Source organism: Entelurus aequoreus, linkage group LG22, assembly GCF_033978785.1.
Source record: "Entelurus aequoreus isolate RoL-2023_Sb linkage group LG22, RoL_Eaeq_v1.1, whole genome shotgun sequence".
NCBI classification, from domain to species: Eukaryota; Metazoa; Chordata; class Actinopteri; order Syngnathiformes; family Syngnathidae; genus Entelurus; species Entelurus aequoreus.
The window spans coordinates 76,214-101,454 of record NC_084752.1 but is presented as its reverse complement, the minus strand read 5'-3'; the positions used below and the strand labels follow the sequence as shown (position 1 = coordinate 101,454).

Below are 25,241 nucleotides of genomic sequence, written 5' to 3'. Positions count from 1 at the left end.
CTTTAAAGACGAGACAGTTTTTTCAAAGACCATCATTTCAAGTACTGTTGCCATGTTTTCTTTGACAACACTTGATTGATTGATTGAGACTTTTATTAGTAGATTGCACAGTAAAGTACATATTCCGTACAATTGACCACTAAATGGTAACACCCCAATAAGTTTTTCAACTTGTTTATGTCGGGGTCCACTTAAATTGATTCATGATACTATCATCATAATAGAGTCATCACACAAGATAATCATCAGAGTATATACATTTAATTATTTACATTATTTACAATCCGGGGTGTGGGATGTGGAAGGGGGTGGGGTGGGGGGGGCGGTGTTAGGTTTGGTTGATATCAACACTTCAGTCATCAACAATTGCATCATCAGAGAAATGGACATTGAAACAGTGTAGGACTGACTTGGTAGGATATGTACAGCAAGTAGTGGACATAGAGAGAGAGATCAGAAAGCATAAGAAAAAGTATCTACATTTGATTATTAATTATTAACAATCCGGGGAGGGTGTTAGTTAGGGTTGAAGTTGCCTGTAGGTGTTGTTTTAGTGCGCTTTTGGAGGAGGATAGAGATGCACTTTGTTTTACACCTGTTGGGAGTGCATTCCATATTGATGTGGCATAAAAGGAGAATGAGTTAAGACCTTTGTTAGATCGGAATCTGGGTTTAACAGGTATGTATATTAATACTATTCTTATTACTTCATTATTACTGCTTTTTCTCATTACATTACATTTCGTTGCTCTTTTTTCTTACGTTTTTACTGTTATTTTTTTTTTATGGATGTGTTATTACTTGAAAAATACACAACTTTTTACATTTCAGCAGACACGTTAGATATATTTGCACAAATGATCGGATCGGTATCGCCGACACCATCCCGAATTTTACTTGGTATCGGACTGGAAAGACAATGGGTAGTATCGCACTTCAGAATTGAGGTGGTCGTTTAAAAAAGTCCATATTTAAAAGAGAGGTGAAACATTGGCGCCCTCGTGCGTCCTTTATTGCAATTACAGAGGCATAAAGTGGTTGAAATTGTTGCTAAAACCCATCCATCCATTTTCTACCGCTTGTCCCTTGTTACTCGTTTTTATTAAATATACCCATTTTTATTGTCTTGTTCCATTTTACGATTCTTTTTATTGATAAATGCCCGAAAGGGACAAGCGGTAGAAATGGATGGATGGGTGGATAAATAAACCGATGACAATTAAAAAAACGTTTAAATTTCACAAGTCAAATATTTTGAGAAAGTATATTTGACAACATTGAAAAGGAGAATGATTTTCTTTCCAAAGGCAAAGAGGAGAAGAGCAGCCCGCACGACGTGAAGAGACGTCTTCAAAGTGCTTCCATGAATTGATGAACGTGGACCCCCATTTAAACAACTTATTGGGGTGTTACCATTTAGTGGTCAATTGTATGGAATATGTACTGAACTGTGCAATCTACTAATAAATATGTACTGTACAATCTACTAATAAATATGTACTGAACTGTGCAATCTACTAATAAATATGTACTGTACTGTGCAATCTACTAATAAATATGTACTGAACTGTGCAATCTACTAATAAATATGTACTGTACAATCTACTAATAAATATGTACTGTACTGTGCAATCTACTAATAAATATGTACTGTACAATCTACTAATAAATATGTACTGAACTGTGCAATCTACTAATAAATATGTACTGTACAATCTACTAATAAATATGTACTGAACTGTGCAATCTACTAATAAATATGTACTGAACTGTGCAATCTACTAATAAATATGTACTGTGCAATCTACTAATAAATATGTACTGTATTGTGTAATATACTAATAAATATGTACTGTACTGTGCAATCTACTAATAAATATGTACTGAACTGTGCAATCTACTAATAAATATGTACTGTGCAATCTACTAATAAATATGTACTGTACAATCTACTAATGAATATGTACTGAACTGTGCAATCTACTAATAAATATGTACTGAACTGTGCAATCTACTAATAAATATGTACTGTACAATCTACTAATAAATATGTACTGTACTGTGCAATCTACTAATAAATATGTACTGAACTGTGCAATCTACTAATAAATATGTACTGTGCAATCTACTAATAAATATGTACTGTACAATCTACTAAAAAATATGTACTGAACTGTGCAATCTACTAATAAATATGTACTGTACTGTGCAATCTACCAATAAATATGTACTGTATTGTGCAATCTACTAATAAATATGTACTGTACTGTGCAATCTACTAATAAATATGTACTGTATTGTGCAATCTACTAATAAATATGTACTGTACTGTGCAATCTACTAATAAATATGTACTGTATTGTGCAATCTACTAATAAATATGTACTGTACTGTGCAATCTACTAATAAATATGTACTGTATTGTGCAATCTACTAATACATATGTACTGTACTGTGCAATCTAATAATAAATATGTACTGTACTGTGCAATATACTAATAAATATGTACTGTACTGTGTAATCTACTAATAAATATGTACTGTACTGTGCAATCTACTAATAAATATGTACTGTACTGTGCAATCTACTAATACAAGTTTCAATCAATCAAATTCCAGCACGTTAGAAACCTTTAAAGAAGGTGTGTGACGTCACGAAGCAGGCACCTACGTTGCATGGTTGCTATGCAACTAAACAAACCCTACTCTTACACAACAAAATAAGAAATATTCCCTAAAAAAGTTGTGAAAAAATAAATATAGATTTGAAAGAAAAATACATAAAAAATATATTTAAATACAATTCTTGGTTCCCGCCCAACTCGGAGCACCCAGTGCTGATTGGTCAGCTGTCACGTGACCTCCTCCTCCAGCTGAGTTTTGCTAGCAGTCGTCACTCCATGTAGCCTAGCTTAACAACTGTGTCGTCGAGTTTAGCTTCCAGCAGACAACAACTGTGTCGTCGAGTTTAGCTTCCAGCAGACAACAACTGTGTCGTCGAGTTTAGCTTCCAGCAGACAACAACTGTGTCGTCGAGTTTAGCTTCCAGCAGACAACAACTGTGTCGTCAAGTTTAGCTTCCAGCAGACAACAACTGTGTCGTCGAGTTTAGCTTCCAGCAGACAACAACTGTGTCGTCAAGTTTAGCTTCCAGCAGACAACAACTATGTCGTCGAGTTTAGCTTCCAGCAGACAACAACTGTGTCGTCGAGTTTAGCTTCCAGCAGACAACAACTGTGTCGTCGAGTTTAGCTTCCAGCAGACAACAACTGTGTCGTCGAGTTTAGCTTCCAGCAGACAACAACTGTGTCGTCGAGTTTAGCTTCCAGCAGACAACAACTGTGTCGTCGAGTTTAGCTTCCAGCAGACAACAACTGTGTCGTCGAGCTTAGCTTCCAACAGACAACAACTATGTCGTCAAGTTTAGCTTCCAGCAGACAACAACTATGTCGTCAAGTTTAGCTTCCAGCAGACAACAACTGTGTCGTCGAGTTTAGCTTCCAACAGACAACAACTGTGTCGTCAAGTTTAGCTTCCAGCAGACAACAACTGTGTCGTCGAGTTTAGCTTCCAACAGACAACAACTGTGTCGTCGAGTTTAGCTTCCAACAGACAACAACTGTGTCGTCGAGTTTAGCTTCCAACAGACAACAACTGTGTCGTCGAGCTTAGCTTCCAACAGACAACTACTCGCCGCCATGGCTCACACAGCACAGCCCAGTGCCTTCGACGCCAACAGCCCTCACATCCAGGTGGAACACGATAAAAAACGTCGGCAGTTTGTCATAAGACTGAACGGTATGTAAAATGTGTGCTAAGTAGTGGTGGTTAGCTTGTGGCTAATGCTAGCCTACGGCTAAGTTGACTTGCTTTGCTCGCCTATCGTTAATATAAGACACTGGTGGTTCAATGATTATGTATTTGTATCAATCATTTAATGGGACATGATGTTAGGAAGGGGATTAAACAAAGATGCTGAACTTGGATCATGTAGGTCAGATTCTCCTCGCTGATCATTGCTTGTATTCCGACACGTGACTTCTTCCCGGAAGTGAAAAGCAGTGGTGGTCAAACAAGCCAAGATGGCTGCTGTTGTACAGCAAGCAGTGTGCGAACTATCTGAGTACAAAATAGGCTTAAATCTTCCTGCAAAAATCCAACTGTGCAATGGAATATATCCTATACTTTATTACAAAAATATTTGTCGAGTGATGGCGTTCCCAGAAATCTGGAACTATCATCATTCTACACCACAAAACCGATGAAAACTTGTAAAAAGCATGGAGGTCTACAACTTCTTTGTGTGTGCCTGGGTCAATGACATTGCTATCAACACTCTCCTGGATAAATATGTATCGTTTTTGTAAGGGTAAGGTTGTATTTCATGGTTTAACTCTGCGACTACTGCCATGGTTGTTGTTGTTGTTGCACGCATCGTTTACGAGTAATGTGTTTTCCCCGTCTTTATCAAAATATAACTATAGATGTCAACATTGTGTATGTGCTTAAATATTTATTTATGATTGTTTAACAAAATATAACTATAGATGTCAACATTGTGTATGTGCTTAAATATTTATTTATGATTGTTTATCAAAATATAACTATAGATGTCAACATTGTGTACATGCTGAAATATTTATTTATGATTGTTTAACAAAATATAACTATAGATGTCAACATTGTGTATGTGCTTAAATATTTATTTATGATTGTTTAACAAAATATAACTATAGATGTCAACATTGTGTATGTGCTTAAATATTTATTTATGATTGTTTAACAAAATATAACTATAGATGTCAACATTGTGTATGTGCTTAAATATTTATTTATGATTGTTTAACAAAATATAACTATAGATGTCAACATTGTGTATGTGCTTAAATATTTATTTATGATTGTTTAACAAAATATAACTATAGATGTCAACATTGTGTATGTGCTTAAATATTTATTTATGATTGTTTAACAAAATATAACTATAGATGTCAACATTGTGTATGTGCTTAAATATTTATTTATGATTGTTTATCAAAATATAACTATAGATGTCAACATTGTGTATGTGCTTAAATATTTATTTATGATTGTTTAACAAAATATAACTATAGATGTCAACATTGTGTATGTGCTTAAATATTTATTTATGATTGTTTATCAAAATATAACTATGGATGTCAACATTGTGTATGTGCTTAAATATTTATTTATGATTGTTTATCAAAATATAATTATAGATGTCAACATTGTGTATGTGCTTAAATATTTATTTATGATTGTTTATCAAAATATAATTATAGATGTCAACATTGTGTATGTGCTTAAATATTTATTTATGATTGTTTATCAAAATATAACTATAGATGTCAACATTGTGTATGTGCTTAAATATTTATTTATTATTGTTTATCAAAATATAACTATAGATGTCAACATTGTGTATGTGCTGAAAGATTCATTTATGATTGTTTAACAAAATATAACTATAGATGTCAACATTGTGTATGTGCTTAAAGATTCATTTATGATTGTTGTCTTTGGGGAAAACTTAACTCTTTTAAGTTTTGCTCACATTTGATTTCTTTTATTTGGACTCGCTGAGTCGGTGCTTTTCCAAACACTCGTAGCAAACATGTGGAGTACAATTTGAATGTAAATAATATCAAGATAATGCCTAAATGGGAAATAATAAAGGTTAAAAGTATATCAAACAAACCTTTAACAAAGTAAACTCATGCATTCTTCCACCCTGCTTCCTTGGACTGGAGTGTGTGCTGCTTTTCTTGGCCTTGTTTTGTAAAATCTTGCACTCTTTCAATCTTCTTGATTGCTTCTCGAGGAACTCTGAAGAAACGTTTATCCTTTTCGTGATTTGAACGGTTCTTACAGCTGTAAACAACACAAAAATAGGGCATTTTTTCTTGGAGAAAGGCTAAATGGCGCCCAGTAGCCATTGAGAACAGAGCTAGCTTGACCACACGTCCCGACCATTAAATATGCGTGACGGTCAAGCTAGCTCTGTTCCTAATGGGTACTAGTTCTGCCAAGTCAAACCATAGGTAGATGTTGACATATTTACAGTAAATGCATTGGGCATCTAGCTAACTATTCCAGGGTTGTCACCATTCCAGATTTTTAATAGTCCTTACTAAGGTTGGGTACTAAATTCTGTACTTTTATAGGCACCGACCGAATTCTGTCTGTATGAACGGGTTTCGATTCACGTCAAATTCTTTGTTCCCGCTTATATTTGATGAGACACCTGGACTGGCTAAATCTAAGTGGATCACTCCTGACTTCCCTTCCCTCAGGGTCCCACGATCGGGCAGTTCTTCTCTATGAATACGTGGGGAAGAAGACTGTGGACTTGCAACACACTGAAGTTCCGGATGCTTACAGAGGGAGAGGGATCGCCAAACACCTAGCAAAGGTAAAGTTAAAGGATCCATAGCTTCCACATGACTGAAATGTCACCATCTTTACACATTTTTTTGCTCCTAAAAAGGAATCCGGCAGTTATTACCCCTAATATCAATTTGTTTTTGATCACTAACTGTGTTTGGAATCCCCCCTCTGATAGGCGGTACAAATCACTGTACAGACCCTTTCCGAAAAAGGAGAATATCATGGAAAAGTGTATTTATTTCCATAATTCCATTCAAAACATTCAACTTCCATAGATTATAGATTCAGGGCCCACAACTTCAACAATTTCAAGTTTGGGCCTCCAACTCACAAAAACAGGATATCAAAAAATGAGAATACTGTGAAGAAGTCAGGGCAAATGTGACAAGACATGAGTGTTTTGGACTGGGTGTCACACGCTACTCACCTACTAAACTCAAAGCACCTGCACAGCTTGTCATTACATTGCTTGACTTTGGTTCTTAGTTAGGATCAATATGTGGAAGACTTGACAAGTGTCCAGAAGACCACCATTGAGACCCTCCATAGGAGGTAAGTTCCTTGCTAAGAAGCTTCACAGAGTGCTGTGCCCAACATATCAATGGAAGTCTAGTGGAAGACCACCATTGAGACCCTCCATAGGAGGTAAGTTCCTATCTAAGGAGCTTCACAGAGTGCTGTGTCCAACATATCAATGGAAATCTAGTGGAAGACCATCATTGAGACCCTCCATAGGAGGTAAGTTCCTAGCTAAGGAGCTTCACAGAGTGCTGTGTCCAACATATCAATGGAAGTCTAGTGGAAGACCATCATTGAGACCCTCCATAGGAGGTAAGTTCCTAGCTAAGGAGCTTCACAGAGTGCTGTGCCCAACATATCAATGAAAGTCTAGTGGAAGACCATCATTGAGACCCTCCATAGGAGGTAAGTTCCTATCTAAGGAGCTTCACAGAGTGCTGTGTCCAACATATCAATGGAAATCTAGTGGAAGACCATCATTGAGACCCTCCATAGGAGGTAAGTTCCTATCTAAGGAGCTTCACAGAGTGCTGTGTCCAACATATCAATGGAAATCTAGTGGAAGACCATCATTGAGACCCTCCATAGGAGGTAAGTTCCTATCTAAGGAGCTTCACAGAGTGCTGTGTCCAACATATCAATGGAAGTCTAGTGGAAGACCATCATTGAGACCCTCCATAGGAGGTAAGTTCCTAGCTAAGGAGCTTCACAGAGTGCTGTGTCCAACATATCAATGGAAGTCTAGTGGAAGACCATCATTGAGACCCTCCATAGGAGGTAAGTTCCTATCTAAGGAGCTTCACAGAGTGCTGTGTCCAACATATCAATGAAAGTCTAGTGGAAGACCATCATTGAGACCCTCCATAGGAGGTAAGTTCCTATCTAAGGAGCTTCACAGAGTGCTGTGTCCAACATATCAATGGAAATCTAGTGGAAGGGCAAAATGTGTCAGGAGAAGATGCACCAGCAGAAGAGCTGACCATGGATGATCAAACAGAAAATTCATCAATCTGGCAGAGATCCAGAAAGAATGGAATGAGGCGGTAGTCACAGCTTTAAAAAACAACACATTCAGGCTATATTTTGATTGATTTGATGTCATCCGAATGTCTTTATCTGCAAAATCTCAGAAGTAATCAGAACCAGAAGTATTTTATTAATCCCCGAAATTGTTAGTTCTTCACAGTATTCTAATTTTTTGAAAACCTGTTTTCGTGGGTTTTATGAGCCAGAAGCGCAAAAGATGTACAAATGAACAACTAAGTACTTGAAATGGTTTAAATCGTGGTCCCTGAATAAATAATCTATGAAAATTCAACGTTTTAATTGGGATTATGGAAATGAATACACTTTTCCATGGTATTGTCATTTTTTGGAAAGGGTGTGTACACCAAAACAAGCCGTCCTAAGAACACTTTCTTCCCCCAGGCTATCACTGGCATGGACGCCAAACTGGAACTCATCTGTCCCTGGGAATGTTCTAGCTTCATCTTCCTTAGTAACTTTGCACATGTTGCTTATTGAAGCACTTGTTTATCATTTGAATGAACATGTATTGTTTACATTGAAGTGAGAGAGAACAGTCTACTAAGTCAAATGTGTTAGACAATGAAGTGGATTCTGGTTGTGGTCTGAAGAACTAAAGCCCAGAGTTTTATAAAGACATTTCAAACTTGATCACTTAATTGCATGTTTTTGTCGCCCGGGTCCATGATTACTTCAAAACTCACATAGTAAACATTAGGCCCTTTTCCACCGCAGTGACTTTTTCAGCAAAATAAAGTTTCTCCACCAAAAACTAGCCGTAGATCTGGCTACATCACCTGGGATGTGGTGGTGAGAGATGGCTGGTGCTTGTCATCGTTGTCCATAGTGCACCACAAAAGAAGAAGAAATAGAAAACATTTCTGCTGGTCGAGGAGAATGCTGACTCGGCGTGGTGAGGAGAGGTTGATTTGTATCTAACAACTCTGCTTGTTTTGAAAAGGAACACAAATATGGCTCACAAATAGTTGAAGATCTATGCAGAATTTTCAGCAAAGAACCATGGTTCCATGTCATGTAGACCCCAGTGAAGTCTTTTAAATGGATCTGGGAATGTTCTCATCGCAACTGGACTGTTTGGTTTGTCTTAGAAGACCTTTCGCCTCTCATCAGTTGGTGCTCATAGACTTGGATTGGTCAGATCCAGTCTGACTAGACAGACTTGTCTTCTTAGACAAACCAAACAGTCAATGTGCGATCGATGGAATGCCCTGAGATGTTTGAAATGGAAAAAACCCATAATAAGGCCCCTTTTTCAAAAAAACTTTGCAGCGTGCAGTCACTGGTTGCGGCCTGTTGCCACAAATCTAAACCACCGACGACACTTTTCTTTTCTTTGGAACAAACGTCTCGGTCTGGTGTGCGTAGCCATGTTTTCCCTGAAGTAAGGGGGAGGGCAAAAAGTTACTTATCTTTAAAATCGTCTGCAACATAAAACTGGAATTCATGGATGAAATGGGTTTAGCGGTGATGCAGCATAGCTATTAACCTTACATTTTATGCTCTTGTGAACTACAGGCGGCCATGGACTTTGTGGTGGAAGAAGATCTGAAGGCCCACCTGACCTGTTGGTACATTCAGAAGTATGTCAAAGAGAACCCCCAACCGCAGTACTTTGAGCACATTTACCAATGACCCAAGGACCAGGCAGAGAAGGAGCTGCCGGGCATTGTTAGAAGAAACTTGAACGCTGGGGAAAGTGTTCACGTCCGTCCACCACAAGAGGGCTGAAGCAGGACGCCAACCACCTGGACCGTGTTCATTCCATGGAACGCTTCCCCATGTAAATACCATGTCCTCAAAGGAATGGGAGTGGTATTTCCTTGGCATGTTTCTCTCCGTTGTGTTGATTCCAAATACCGTCAGTCCATGTGATGCAGGACAAGTTCAAACAATTTAGCCATAAATTGTCAAACCTCACGACTTGAAAGACTAGATAAACCCATGTCCTTCCAGGGGTAGTTGGACAGTCACCTCCTGCCAAAAAGGACAATAGAGATTCAAGTCCCCGCCCCCACATCCGCTTCCTGTCCGCTCAAATACAGCGTCTCAACTCGAACCGACCCAAAGACTAGTTGTGTTCAAGGACCGCCACATTAAAACACAGTAGGCCTAAGTAGTCATTAAAAGCAAGTATATTTGGCCACTGTAACATTACACACAGTGTGAACAGTAACACTGTGTTTGAACATTCACTTCAGTCATTCTTTGCTGTACCACTAGATGGAGCCTGCGTACCTTTTGTTTTCTTGTCAAAACTGTGCTTTGGCTTCACGGGAGCCTTTTTGCTGTTGACAATCTTAAGTCGTGACGGAGAAACCTCAGGGAAAACACCAGCAGGCGTCTGAGAACTATGAGAGCCAGTAGGTGCAGTATGTGTGTGTTCCTTTAAGAGCTCAATAGGCTCTATTGTCTGAATAAAGTCATCAAGGTGACTTTCACTCAAGTATTGACTTGCTTTCTAGTCCAAACTTCTTCCATTTTCAAAACCAATACAATATATTTCTAATTGTTTTGTCTTCAGGGCGCCCCTCAAGTTTGGTCCAGAGGACCCGGAAAAGTTTTAGTCATAAAAATGTTTTTAGAAAAATAGGTCATATATAAAATAAAATAAATGTATTTGACCGCTCAAATCTATCTGTCGATATGAAGTTGTTGTTTTTTATGTTAAAACCCTTTTTTGACATGGAAAAACAAAATATGCAATATTTTACCCCCCAAAAAGTTTCAAAGTGGAATATTTGATGTGAAGTAAATAAGTCAATAATTCATTAGTAAAAAAACACTAACACTTGGGATTAAGTGTTAAAAACAAAATATATGTTTTCACTTTTAATGCCTAAGTCTTCAGACCATTGTACTTTTTGATTGTTTTTTCATGTTTTTGGCCACCTTTTTGTCAATAGCATTTACTTTTTTATAGCAAACACCCAAAATGTGCAATATCTCCCCCAAAAAATATTTCTAAGTGGAATATTTGATGTGAAGTAAATAAGTCAATAATTCATAAGTTGAAAAAAACACTCAAATTTGGGGGGATCCAAAAGGGCCCCACTTCTAAAAGTGTTAAAAACAAAATATATGTTTTCACTTTTAACGCCTAAGTCTTAACCAACTTCAGTACTTTTTGATTGTTTTTTCCACCTTTTTGTCAATAACATTTTGTTTTTTATGGCAAACACACAAAATATGCAATATTTTCCTAAAATGTAATATTTGATGTGAAGAAATTGGAGCCTTGAAGAGGTCCATAACATATTTTTGGAGCAATGACAGCTTAAAAGAAAAAAATTGACAACTTTGTATTATTAAAGTCCAAATTGCTACTTTTTTTGTTACATTTCACCTGTATGCTCTATTATTCCACTTTTTGAAAAAGACCTTTTGATGGTATTTCCTGAAGGTGCCGGGGGGCACACTTTGTGGTTTCTGAATGAAAAAGTATAGAAAATGAGGCACTAGTTGTTTATTTAAAGGTGACATTAAAAACCGCATTCAGCACCGTGCTCATTTCCATCTTTAATATATCACGGAATCCTTTTAAATGACCATAATCACAAGTGTTAAGAATTTAATATTTTCATAGCCACAGCATAAAAAACACATTTTCCACCGTTGGCTGCATAATAAACATTCAAGTTGTGCAAGCGCCATTTTGATATATATTTTTTCATTTAAAAACAAAATGGTAAAAATGTATATATTTAAAGACACGACTTTGTGACTATATTATTGATTATTAGAACATTTCAGCTTTTTTATTTTGTTTAATGTAAGTTGAGCCATACTTATTTTTTGTTAGTTTTCTTTAATGTTACATTCCAATTGTTTGCTCTTTTTTTTGTAAATTTTTCCTTTTCCTTTCCCCATGTAAGAATACAAATATTAATAAGACAGTTATTAATAGTGTGTCAAAAATATTTGTGTTCAGTTACACATTGATTATTGTTGTTGTCATTTTTCAAATTAATTAGAAATGTTTAGGTAACCAACTCAACTTTGTTTGTGCTTTTATTTGGAGAGCTTCTAATATTTGAGATCAGGGGTGTCTAAACTTGTTCCACCAAGGACCACATACTGACCAGTCAAGGAGGGGGGCATTTTGATACTTTTTTATTTTAAAAAAAAAATGCTAAAAACAGATTTGTATATATTTGAATACCAAACTGTTTTATAGGTGACTAAGTATATCATTATTAATTATTAGTTTTAAAATTACATTCTGATTTTTTTGCTCTCTTTTCATACATTTTTACTGTTGGTTTTCTTTCAACAAAAACAAAATGGCTGCACTTTGTTGTGAATACTCTTTTGAACATGATTTGTATAGGCTCCAGCACCCCCCGCGACCCCTAAAGGGAAAAGCGGTATTAAATGGATGGATAGTCATCTCAACATGAGCCAATACAGTAATGTTGCTGAGGCTCAGCCAATCACAGGTTAGGTCTTCTCCAGTGCAGTATTGATAGATTTGGACTTCATTTACACATATTTATGCTTCAAATAGGCCACATTTCTTTACACTATGTTCAAAAAAGGAATGAGGCTGCAAACTTTAAAGCACAATGTGGCAAAGGATGACAAATTGTTTATTTTACTACCTGTTGAGATAATCAAGTCGGTCAAACAATATTTTTATTTAAAAAAATAATAATTTTTCTTTAAATTTCAGGCAAAATGCTGCATTTTGAATCTTTTTCTGTTTGTTGTAAGTTTATATAGTGTTTATATATTGTGCCACTCAGTTAATGGAGCTGGTTCATTTCAATTATTAATATTTAGTAAAGTTTTTAGTTTTTTTTAATCAGTACCAAATGGTTCAAGTCAGTCAAAAAAGTGTATAGTTTAATCAAGGATTTTTTTTTAAATTTCAAGTATATTGATTATAAATATTTTGTTTTGTTTAATGTAAATTGATCCATATTTCGTTTTTGTTTGTTTTCTTTCATGTTAGTATGCAGAGGTGTACTTATAACAATTGTATGGACAAAGGATACTAGTTTGAGTCGTGTTTTGTCCTCCAGAACAGAATTGAGAGGCATAGTCTTAAAGTGGCCCCGAACAAAATTCTTTATATTTTCAGACATTATTCTGAAAGGTGGCTTTTAACTTGATGGAAAAATCATTCCAAAGCAACCATATTGATATGTGCTTATTATTGCATTTATGTATAAATAGTCTGTTCATCATTATTAATATCGTAGTCTATACAAACAGCAGGTATAGGACTGGGGCCAAAAGGCAGGTTTATTTATAGAGCACACAAGGCAATTCAAAGTACTTTACAGAAAATGACAAGACGGCAAAAATAAAATCATAATTAAATTTAAGGGAGTAAAATGTTACGTTTTTGTACCAAGGTTATATTTATATATATATATATATATATATATATATATATATATATATATATATATATATATATATATATATATATATATATATATATATATATATATATATATATATATATATTTATTTTTGTCTTTAAAAAATAGTGAATAACTTTTTTATTTGTGTTAATTGTGGTGGGTTTTTTCTGTTTTATAAAAATGAAAATTGTACAAATTGTTTTATTTGTTTTACTTACATTGTTGCAAACTGCTCCTATTTAAAGTAAATATAAATTGAAAAAAATATTAAAATTATATATTATAACTACTTTTCACTTTTTATTTGTTGTTGTTGTAAAATGTGTTTTTATTTTATAGTAGAAAAATAATATTTCATACATTTTACAAAAAAATTTTTTTTTTGTTTTACTTATATTGTTGTAAATTGCTCCTATTTAAAGTGAATATAAATAGAATAAATGATATATACATTTAAAAAATATATATAAAATTATATATTATAAAAGCTAATTACTTTTCACTCTTTTATTTGTATTAGTTGTGGTTGTAAAATGTGTTTCTATTTTATGGTCCAAATATATATATATATATATATATATATATATATATATATATATATATATATATATATATATATATATATATATATATATATATATATATATATATTCATACATTTTACAAATACACGTTTTTATTTCTTTTAATTATGTTATATACCGCTCTAATTTAAAGTAAGTATGAATTAAAAAATGATATAGTAAGAAAATTAATTCATACATTTTACAAATACAATTTTTATTTGTTTAATTATGTTGTAAACTGCTCCTATTTCAAGTAAATATGAATTGGGGGCAAAAAATCACTCTGTCAATATGTAAACTGTAAATACCTTTTTTTTAGTTGCATTTGAGTTGAATGTGTTATTTTATTCCCAAGTAAAAGCCTTCAGTGAGTTGTGTTGTTGAATACATTGATCGTGATGAATGTTCAAAGAGGAAGTGATGGAGAGGTTGACATGTTCAATATTATAATGCAGCATATCTGTGGTCACGTGCTAAAGGTGAATAGCGTCAGGTGGCAGAGAGGACGTCACACAGAAGCATTGGTAACAATCCTGCACTATTTAATACATATATTTCTGTCAAAGAGATAATAGGAGGATGGTGCATGTTGCTCAGTCATTAACAAAGGCCATTTAAAATGTGTATTCATTCTTTTGGTGGGGAATCATTAACTGGCGGCTTAATAGTCATTTTCCCGCACACATAGGGGACATTGAATGCGTCACAGTATTTCATTTGACCTCTCCGAGCGTCAATGCGGAACACGTACCACGGTGGTGCATTGTGGGAAGTGTAGTTTACATTCACGTCCAAGCCACGTTGCGCCGTGCGAGCCTCCGGAGAGAAACTACATTACCCAGAAAGCCGTGTCCTGCCGTGCGTCAGTTGCCATCGCGGTTGTATCTCCAACATGGCGTCGCTGGGAAGGAGGCGCGGTGTCCCAGTAAGCAGGGAGAGGTCAGTTACTGCTTGAAATGTTGCTCTCTGCCGCCGCACACCGCACACGGAACATGTTTACACCTCACCTTAGTCACCTTAGTCACCTAGGACCTGCAACACTCACATTGGCATCTAATGCTGGGCTAACCTTAGCATGCTAACCTGTCTGGCTAGCTGGTGTTAGCACGGAAGTTAGCATGCTAACTTGCTAACATGTCTGCGACTTTTGCTTATTTCACCTCAGCAACCTAACAATTAAAACTTTATTTCACCTCAGCAACCTAACAATGAAAACTTTATTTCACCTCACCAACCTAACAATGAAAGATTTACCGACGTTGATTGATTAAAACTTGTATTAGTAGATTGCACAGTACAGTACATATTCCCTACAATTGACAACTAAATGGTAACACCCCAATAAGTTTTTACACTTGTTTAAGTCCACGTTCATCAATTCAATCGTTCTGTACTTTATTTGCTTCGCTTGGGAGTTTTGTCTCAAATAGGCTGCGTTCTTCCACTAAAAGGATTCAACTCGCACAAGTTTCTTCCATGCAAGCCAGTTAGCCTCGTTTGGCCACGTGGTGTCCTATGTTTGGCCACATGTGTCCTATGTTTGGCCACATGTGTCCTATGTTTGGCCACATGGTGTCCTATGTTTGGCCACATGTGTCCTATGTTTGGCCACATGGTGTCCTATGTTTGGCCACATGTGTCCTATGTTTGGCCACATGGTGTCCTATGTTTGGCCACATGTGTCCTATGTTTGGCCACATGGTGTCCTATGTTTGGCCACGTGGTGTCCTATGTTTGACCACGTGGTGTCCTATGTTTGGCCACATGGTGTCCTATGTTTGGCCACATGGTGTCCTATGTTTGGCCACATGTGTCCTATGTTAGGCCACATGTGTCCTATGTTTGACCACGTGATGTCCTATGTTTGACCACGTGGTGTCCTATGTTTGGCCACGTGGTGTCCTATGTTTGACCTCGTGGTGTCCTATGTTTGACCTCGTGGTGTCCTATGTTTGGCCACGTGGTGTCCTATGTTTGGCCACGTGGTGTCCTATGTTTGGCCTCGTGGTGTCCTATGTTTGGCCACGTGGTGTCCTATGTTTGGCCACGTGGTGTCCTATGTTTGACCTCGTGGTGTCCTATGTTTGGCCACGTGGTGTCCTATGTTTGGCCACGTGGTGTCCTATGTTTGCCCACGTGGTGTCCTATGTTTGACCTCGTGGTGTCCTATGTTTGGCCACGTGGTGTCCTATGTTTGACCTCGTGGTGTCCTATGTTTGGCCACGTGGTGTCCTATGTTTGACCTCGTGGTGTCCTATGTTTGACCTCGTGGTGTCCTATGTTTGGCCACGTGGTGTCCTATGTTTGACCTCGTGGTGTCCTATGTTTGGCCACGTGGTGTCCTATGTTTGACCTCGTGGTGTCCTATGTTTGGCCACGTGGTGTCCTATGTTTGACCTCGTGGTGTCCTATGTTTGGCCACGTGGTGTCCTATGTTTGGCCACGTGGTGTCCTATGTTTGACCTCGTGGTGTCCTATGTTTGGCCACGTGGTGTCCTATGTTTGACCTCGTGGTGTCCTATGTTTGGCCACGTGGTGTCCTATGTTTGGCCACGTGGTGTCCTATGTTTGACCTCGTGGTGTCCTATGTTTGGCCACGTGGTGTCCTATGTTTGACCTCGTGGTGTCCTATGTTTGGCCACGTGGTGTCCTATGTTTGGCCACGTGGTGTCCTATGTTTGACCTCGTGGTGTCCTATGTTTGGCCACGTGGTGTCCTATGTTTGACCTCGTGGTGTCCTATGTTTGGCCACGTGGTGTCCTATGTTTGGCCACGTGGTGTCCTATGTTTGACCTCGTGGTGTCCTATGTTTGGCCACGTGGTGTCCTATGTTTGACCACGTGGTGTCCTATGTTTGGCCACGTGGTGTCCTATGTTTGGCCACGTGGTGTCCTATGTTTGGCCACGTGGTGTCCTATGTTTGGCCACGTGGTGTCCTATGTTTGACCACGTGGTGTCCTATGTTTGGCCACGTGGTGTCCTACTAGTAGTAGCATTGCTATTTACTGTTTGGCCACATGGTGTCCTTCTAATAGTAACATTACTAGGGCTGCAACTAACAACTAATTTGATAATCGATTAATCTGGCGATTAATACTTCAATTAATCCATTAATAATCGGATAAAAGGGACAAACTTCATTTCTATCCTTTCCAGTATTTTATTGGGGGGGAAAACAGCATACTGGCACCATGTTCTTTCAACTTGCCAAATAAAACAAGGAAAATGTTACAAAAATGTTTTTTTTTATAAAGTGCACCATTGTCATGCACAATAGCAATAATTTAGCTTGGGGGAATTTCAAAGCTGGCTACTGCCTATTCCAACCATTCTGCTGAATGTCTTTCCTCTAGTGGCATCAATAAAGTACTATCTATCTATCTATCTATCTATCTATCTATCTATGGTCGTAAGGCAGATTGACTTCATGTTCCATTCGGCTGCAATGGAATGGCATGTATTGCCAAGGTGGCTGCACTTGTCCACACGTCAGTAGGGAGAGCAACTTTGCTGTGTCAGTCTACACTGCTTGGAATGTCTGCTCCTACTTCCTCTCCATCACTTTGGTCAAATGGGTCCTCGAGGGAAGAGTGTAACCAGGGTTGAGGACGTCAATCATTTGTCTAAAACCTTCATCCTCCACCATTGATAGTGGCCTCATGTCAGTTAGCAACATATTCAGGATAGCATCAGTCAATGCAGCCGCTTGCTGTGGTGTGCACACCTTCCTTTGTACCAAGTCGCTAATGCTGGCTTGTTTCTTTCTGAAATGAGAGAAACCATATAATGAACATATATAGTAGCATCATTTACATATCACTTAATACATACATAGTTGATTTAATTAATAATTTCTGACGTAAAAGGCAAATACGTCACCACAAAAAAAAAAAAAAAAAATCTAAAAGAAATAAATGGACATTGGGGATGCAGCATACAGCAATAATAACACAGAAATGTAACTCATCAGATCAGAACTGGATCAGATATTGTACACGTTTCTGTTGTGAATAATAAAGGATTCATTTTAGGCTGCCTGTGAATAATAGCATGAAATATTCCAGCACCTTCATAACGTTTAGTTATACTAAAGCGTCACTCAAATCTAAATATATTTATATAGCTTTATCGGGCCCGGCTACTTTGATCCATTATGAAACCAACCTGAGATAGTTCTGTCCGTTACGTTTATTTCCAAATTGGTAACCGTGCGTTTTCTCTCTCAAAACGGAGTCAAATGTGCCGGAGACACATTATCAGCCCCGTGTTGCAACAAAGGGATAACGTTAAAGTTACTCACAAAAAAGATGAACTCATGAATGCCTGTTGCCACTCAAAAGAACACAAAAAATGAAGTCGTCGCACTCTCCAAGAAGTTCCTAACACTCTGAAAGTTACTACACAACAGTTGCTGCTTCGCTTCCTTAAAAAAATCTCTGCGTTAACAAAATATTAGGGCTGCAACAACTAATCGATTATAAAAAATAGTTGGCGATTCATTTAGTCATCGATTCGTAGGATCTATGCTATGCGCATGCGCAGAGGCTACTTTTTATTTATTTATTTTTTATAAACTGCAACATTTACAAACAGCTGAGAAACAATAATCTAAATAAGTATGGTAACAGTATGCTGGGTTTTTTCAATAAAATACTGGAAAGGGTAGAAATGTAGTTTGTCTCTTTTATAAGATTATTAATCGATTAATCGAAGTAATTAATCGACAGATTCAATCAATCAATGTTTATTTATATAGCCCTAAATCACAAAAGTCTCAAAGGGCTGCACAAGCCACAACGACATCCTCGGCACAGAGCCCACACAAGGGACGTCGATGTGAATGACAATGAGAAACCTTGGGGAGGATCGCATATGTGGGTAACCCCCCCTCTAAGTACAGTCCCTAGTGGATCCAACATAACAGTCCATAGTGGGGCCAGCAGGAGACCATCCCGAGCGGAGACAGGTCAGTAGCGCAGAGACGTCCCCAACCGATGCACAGGCGAGTGGTCCACCCCGAGTCTCAGCTCTGGACAGCCAGCACCTCATCCATGGTCACCGGAACCGGAATAACCCAGCGAGGGGGCAGAGGAGAAAAGAAAACGGCAGATCAACTGGTCTAAAAAGGGGGTCTATTTAAAGGCTAGAGTATACAAATGAGTTTTAAGATGGGACTTAAATGCTTCTACTAATATGATCAAACTTTCTTGTTCTTGTCAAAAGTCTAGCAGCCGCATTTTGTACCAACTGTAATCTTTTAATGCTAGACATAGGGAGGCCCCAAAATAATACGTTACAGTAATCGAGACGAGATGTAACGAACGCATGAATAATGATTCATCGATTATCAAATTAGTTGTTAGTTGCAGCCCTACAAAATATTAAAAAGGCACAAAGACGGACACAACGGGTCAATGTACCCGGACTATGGACTTAAAAAGTTACGTAGCGTGAGTTCTTCCCTTCAACATGTTTCGTCTTCAGGTGCAATGTTGTACTTCCGTGCCATTTTGCAGGAAACGCTCTTCTTTGAAGTCTTTAAAGTCAAGTGTTCCCACACTTTTGACCACTTGGGTTGTACACTTTTTTCCATTGAAGCAATGACCTCAAGATGTACCTCTGTACTGTTTTCTGACGCCATTTTTCCAATGTTTCCAGGCAAAGGAGGCGTCACGTGAGCTGCACATGACACATCATTGGCTGGCTTACTGCCACCTCATGAGACATAGCATTGTACTTATTTAGATGATTGTTTCTCAGCTGCTTGTAAATGTTGCAGTTTATAAATAAAGGTTTATTAAATTAAAAAAACAAAAAAATACAAATGTAGCCTTCAGCGCGTAGCATAGCATAGATCCAACGATGACTAAATTAGGGCTGCAACTAATAACTCATTTGATAATCGATTAATCTGTCGATTATTACTTCGATTAATAATCGGATAAAAGAGACAAAAATGGTAAATGGGTTATACTTGTATAGCGCTTTTCTACCTTTTTTAAGGAACTCAAAGCGCTTTGACACTATTTCCACATTCACCCATTCACACACACATTCACACACTGATGGCGGGAGCTGCCATGCAAGGCGCTAACCAGCACCCATCAGGAGCAAGGGTGACACAAGGACACAACGGACGTGACTAGGATGGTAGAAGGTGGGGATTGAACCAGTAACCCTCAGATTGCTGGCACGGCCACTCTACCAACTTTGCCACGCCGTCCCCGACAAACTACATTTCTATCCTTTCCAGTATTTTATTGAAAAAAACCAGCATACTGGCACCATACTTATTTAGATGATTGTTTCTCAGCTGTTTGTAAATGTTGCAGTTTATAAATAAAGGTTTATTGAAAAAAAAAAGTAGCCTCTGCGCATGCACATTGCATAGATCCAACAAATCGATGACTAAATTAATCGGCAACTATTTTTATAATCGATTTAATCGATTAGTTGTTGCAGCCCTAAATATTACTATTTACTGTTTGGCCACATGGTGTCCTATGTTTGGCCACATGGTGTCCTATGTTTGGCCACACGGTGTCCTATGTTTGGCCACACGGTGTCCTATGTTTGGCCACACGGTGTCCTATGTTTGGCCACACGGTGTCCTATGTTTGGCCACATGGTGTCCTACTAGTAGTAACATTACTATTTACTGTTTGGCCATATGGTGTCCTATGTTTGGCCACACGGTGTCCTTTGTTTGGCCACATGGTGTCCTATGTTTGGCCACACGGTGTCCTATGTTTGGCCACACAGTGTCCTATGTTTGGCCACATGGTGTCCTATGTTTGGCCACACGGTGTCCTATGTTTGGCCACACAGTGTCCTATGTTTGGCCACACGGTGTCCTATGTTTGGCCACACGGTGTCCTATGTTTGGCCACATGGTGTCCTACTAGTAGTAACATTACTATTTACTGTTTGGCCATATGGTGTCCTATGTTTGGCCACACGGTGTCCTTTGTTTGGCCACATGGTGTCCTATGTTTGGCCACACGGTGTCCTATGTTTGGCCACACGGTGTCCTATGTTTGGCCACATGGTGTCCTATGTTTGGCCACACGGTGTCCTATGTTTGGCCACACGGTGTCCTATGTTTGGCCACATGGTGTCCTACTAGTAGTAACATTACTATTTACTGTTTGGCCATATGGTGTCCTATGTTTGGCCACATGGTGTCCTAGGTTTGGCCACAGGGTGTCGTATGTTTGGCCACATGGTGTCCTACTAGTAGTAACATTACTATTTACTGTTTGGCCACATGGTGTCCTATGTTTGGCCACACGGTGTCCTATGTTTGGCCACACGGTGTCCTATGTTTGGCCACATGGTGTCCTATGTTTGGCCACACGGTGTCCTATGTTTGGCCACATGGTGTCCTATGTTTGGCCACACGGTGTCATGTGGCCAAACATAGGACATGTTTGGTGTCCTATGTTTGTTATGTGTGTTACTACATTACTACTAGTAGTAATGTCACTCGTAAAAGTGTTAGTATAGTCACTAATGCTAATGAGGCTAGTAGCTTCATTACATTACGAAAACACTCCTACAGACATCACACGTGGGACGGTTTAGTAAGTAAGAATTGTTTTAGTTATATTGTAAAACTTTCAAATGTTGCTTAAAGTGATCAATGAAGAAGACAGAACAGCACTTCTACTTCCGGTTGAAAGCTTTAAAGCTGTACATTCACCCAGCTGCATCTACAGTCAGCAAACTAGATGACAAACAATAACACCATTTCAGCCATTTTGCATGTATGTTTTTTTAATAACTATTTGCATGGTTGCCATCAGCAAAGACAAATCCTTCAATTAGCTGCACCGTTTTATAATCCGCAGGGTTCAAATCGTGAGTGACTTACAGTTGGGCATTTACAGTAATTGGTTTACCATTTTCCAAAAGAAAAATATACTAAATGTCTGACAAGTAAAGAAGTAAAAGACCCTAACAAATAGTTTTGTGAATCTTTGGCCACCCAACCATTCAATGCCATTCCTCATTCTAGACATGTTATTTATAATACTCATTTTTCAAAGCAGGTAAGAACAAATCATTATAATAACATATTTAAATTCTTATTTTATAAAAAGAGTTCATGTATTTTTGAAAAATATGATTGGATATCTGTGACGAGGTGGTGACTTGTCCAGGGTGTACCCCGCCTTCCGCCCGAATGGAGCTGAGATAGGCTCCAGCACCCCCCGCTATCCCGAAAGGGACAAGCGGTAGAAAATGGATGGTTGGATATTATAATGGGGATGATCAAGAATCGTGATTCTGATTTGAAAACATGTTTTGCACACCCTTACTGAAGAGTGTGGTAACAGCAACGTTCTACATTTAGGTGTCCAAAGTGCTGCCAGATCATTTTTAAGGGCCCTCTGCACCTAATCTGAGAATTGTTGTTTTATCTGGAAGCAATGAGTTGAGTTTTTAGTAGCCTGAAAATGTCTCTGCTCTGCAGGGGAGCCATGGCGGCGACAGACTGCTACATTGTCCACGAGATCTACAACGGGGAGAACGCGCAGGAGCAGTTTGAGTACGAGCTGGAGCAGGCGCTGGAGGCCCAGTACAAGTACATCGTCATCGAGCCCACGCGCATCGGAGACGAGACGGCCCGCTGGGTCACGGTGGGCAACTGCCTGCACAAGACGGCCGTGTTGTCGGGCGCCGCTTGCCTCCTGACGCCGCTCTCGCTGCCCCCGGAGTACTCGTGCTACGTGGCGCTGTCCGCCGGCGCCCTGAGCGTGGCCTGCTCCGCCCTGTACGGCATCTCCTGGCAGTTTGACCCCTGCTGCAAGTACCAGGTGGAATACGACAGCCAAAAACTCTCGCGGCTGCCCCTTCACACGCTGACCTCGTCCACGCCCGTGGTCTTGGTCCGCAGGGACGACGTCCACAGAAAGAGACTTCACAACACGATAGCGCTGGCCGCGCTGGCGTACTGCGCCAAGAAGATCTACGAACTCTACGCCGTATGAAGACCTTTGAAAAACCTTTCCAGGAAAGGTCCCCATCAGGGTGGGCGCGCCTACTTTGATCAAACTAGAAGGAATTGTTTTGTTCAATGTTTCCTGAACCACAGCACACATGATCCCTTGCCTCCGACACACGTCTAGTAACTCACATTAAACTTTAGCAGATATCAAACTCCCCTCTTCCTGTCTTTTTCTCTCCAAGTCCAGTCCCAGGTCATATGAGGGTCTCGCTACACACCCACCCATTCAATTAGAGACACATTATTTCAAAGAAATAGTACAAAAAAACACTGCTTTAGCAATGTTCTCTTCTTGCTGGAGCCAAATAGTTGTTTTTTTAATTCATTCAAGAATAAAAGTCAATAATTCTCCCTAAACATGTTTTGATATCTGCCATTTGAGTTCTTGTGAGAATTCTTCTCCAGTCTGCTCCGCTGCGTTCACTGCCCCCATTCTCTCCTTCTAATGCTGCTCGCCTACAGGACGTCTCCTGCTTATCTTTTGCCGGGGAATCCCGTTTTTGTCCTTCTTTCCGGGCGTCTTCTCAGTCCCCTTTTTGTTTGTTTTGGCCCCTGCAGCGATCGAGTCGCTCTACAATCCTCGGCTCCACTCGGAGTGTGGCCTCTTCAAAGGAGCGCCACGAGTCATTCAGTCAAATAACGTGAAGACGACAGATAAGATATCTCTGACAAAAATGCCAACTTTGTGTAAATATCTTGACAAATATGAGATATGTCAACAGCAGGCAGCAGCTCACACATTCTCATACTTTCTGTAACATCAAGGAAGAAATGTCAGCCATCTTGAAAAATGTCTCAACTATAATCTACATGAAGGAGGCCACAATTGTTTTTATTTCAATGTTGACAACATTCAGGAACCTTACAATGTGTTGAATCCATAAAGTGTTATAAAATGGACTAGATGCGTTATTGTGATGTAGACAAATGTCTTTTTTTTTAACCAGTTTTCCCAGGAGATTTTCCATATTTAGAAATCAAATGTTGATGCTCTTCTTAGACACGTAATAAAGGTGTTTGTTTTTTGATGATACATTAAACACGGTCCCATCTTTCCTAAAAATAATCATCTTGTCCAGATGTTTACTGACGTAATATTCATGTTTAAATAACTTTTACTGCAAATAATCGCAATGGGCCCTAAAAAAAATCCCCCATCGGTGGATCTCTACTTCTGGTGTGTGCTGTCTTTATGTAATAGATGTGACCTACTGACTTCAAATGTTGCATACAAGAAGAATAGGACGATTGTTTCCAGCACAGAATTCAGAAAAGTGAAACTTGGGACAGTTTGCATTAGCACAAATGTCAAAGCAAACTGCTCCACCGCAGTCTAGATCCACCTTTGACACAACACATTCCACTCAAGTTGTTTTACTTGGAAATGATAGTGTCCATTCTCATTTGAATTCAAGTGACTTTAGGATGGCTGATTCATCAAAAGCTAGACAGGAAGTTACCAAAAATGTCAACAGATAGCATTAGACTCCCCTGGAGCCCCATTAACCCTTGGGAAAATGTGTGTTTATATGCTGAATATCACCTTCACGTTCAAATATTACAGACTTTCAGTTGTACTTTTGGTGGCCAATTCATAATAAAGGGAGTCCAAAACCAGGAACATAGATGACTTTCTGGCTATTTGACATCTTTAAATTGCGCAGTAATTGACATATTTTTATATCTAGTCTTTCGGTCAAACAAATACAAAAAACATACATTTACACCAAATAAATACTGCACATGGTAGGAGTTGCTCGCGCCAGGCATATTAAACTACAATCCCCATGAGGCCTTGCGGGAAACCAACCGGAAGTAAACTCCGGTCTCGTCAGACTGTAGCTGTTGCTGACTGTTGTGTGGGGAAAACAAGACTATCTGTAAGATAAACTGTTGCTGACTGTTGTGTGGGGAAACAAGACTATCTGTAAGATAAACTGTTGCTGACTGTTGTGTGGGGAAACAAGACTATCTGTAAGATAAACTGTTGCTGACTGTTGTGTGGGGAAAACAAGACTATCTGTAAGATAAACTGTTGCTGACTGTTGTGTGGGGAAACAAGACTATCTGTAAGATAAACTGTTGCTGACTGTTGTGTGGGGAAACAAGACTATCTGTAAGATAAACTGTTGCTGACTGTTGTGTGGGGAAAACAAGACTATCTGTAAGATAAACTGTTGCTGACTGTTGTGTGGGGAAACAAGACTATCTGTAAGATAAACTGTTGCTGACTGTTGTGTGGGGAAACAAGACTATCTGTAAGATAAACTGTTGTGTGGGGAAACAAGACTATCTGTAAGATAAACTGTTGCTGACTGTTGT

At 38.7% G+C, this 25,241-nt stretch overlaps 2 protein-coding genes across 2 annotated transcripts; both read left to right on the top strand.

Moving 5' to 3' along the window:
• The first annotated feature begins 2,894 nt into the window (after positions 1-2,894).
• On the top strand, positions 2,895-11,867 carry LOC133639353 (protein NATD1-like). Its single transcript, XM_062032603.1, has 3 exons — positions 2,895-3,798; positions 6,315-6,433; positions 9,490-11,867. The coding sequence occupies exons 1-3, from the start codon at positions 3,699-3,701 to the stop codon at positions 9,604-9,606; spliced, it is 336 nt and encodes a 111-aa protein (XP_061888587.1). The 5' UTR covers positions 2,895-3,698; the 3' UTR covers positions 9,607-11,867.
• Positions 11,868-14,708: 2,841 nt separating this feature from the next.
• Positions 14,709-23,071, top strand: LOC133639923 (transmembrane protein 11, mitochondrial). Its single transcript, XM_062033619.1, has 2 exons — positions 14,709-14,848; positions 22,386-23,071. Exons 1-2 carry the CDS (start codon positions 14,802-14,804, stop codon positions 22,900-22,902), a joined length of 564 nt encoding a protein of 187 aa, XP_061889603.1. The 5' UTR covers positions 14,709-14,801; the 3' UTR covers positions 22,903-23,071.
• The last annotated feature ends 2,170 nt before the right edge of the window (positions 23,072-25,241 follow it).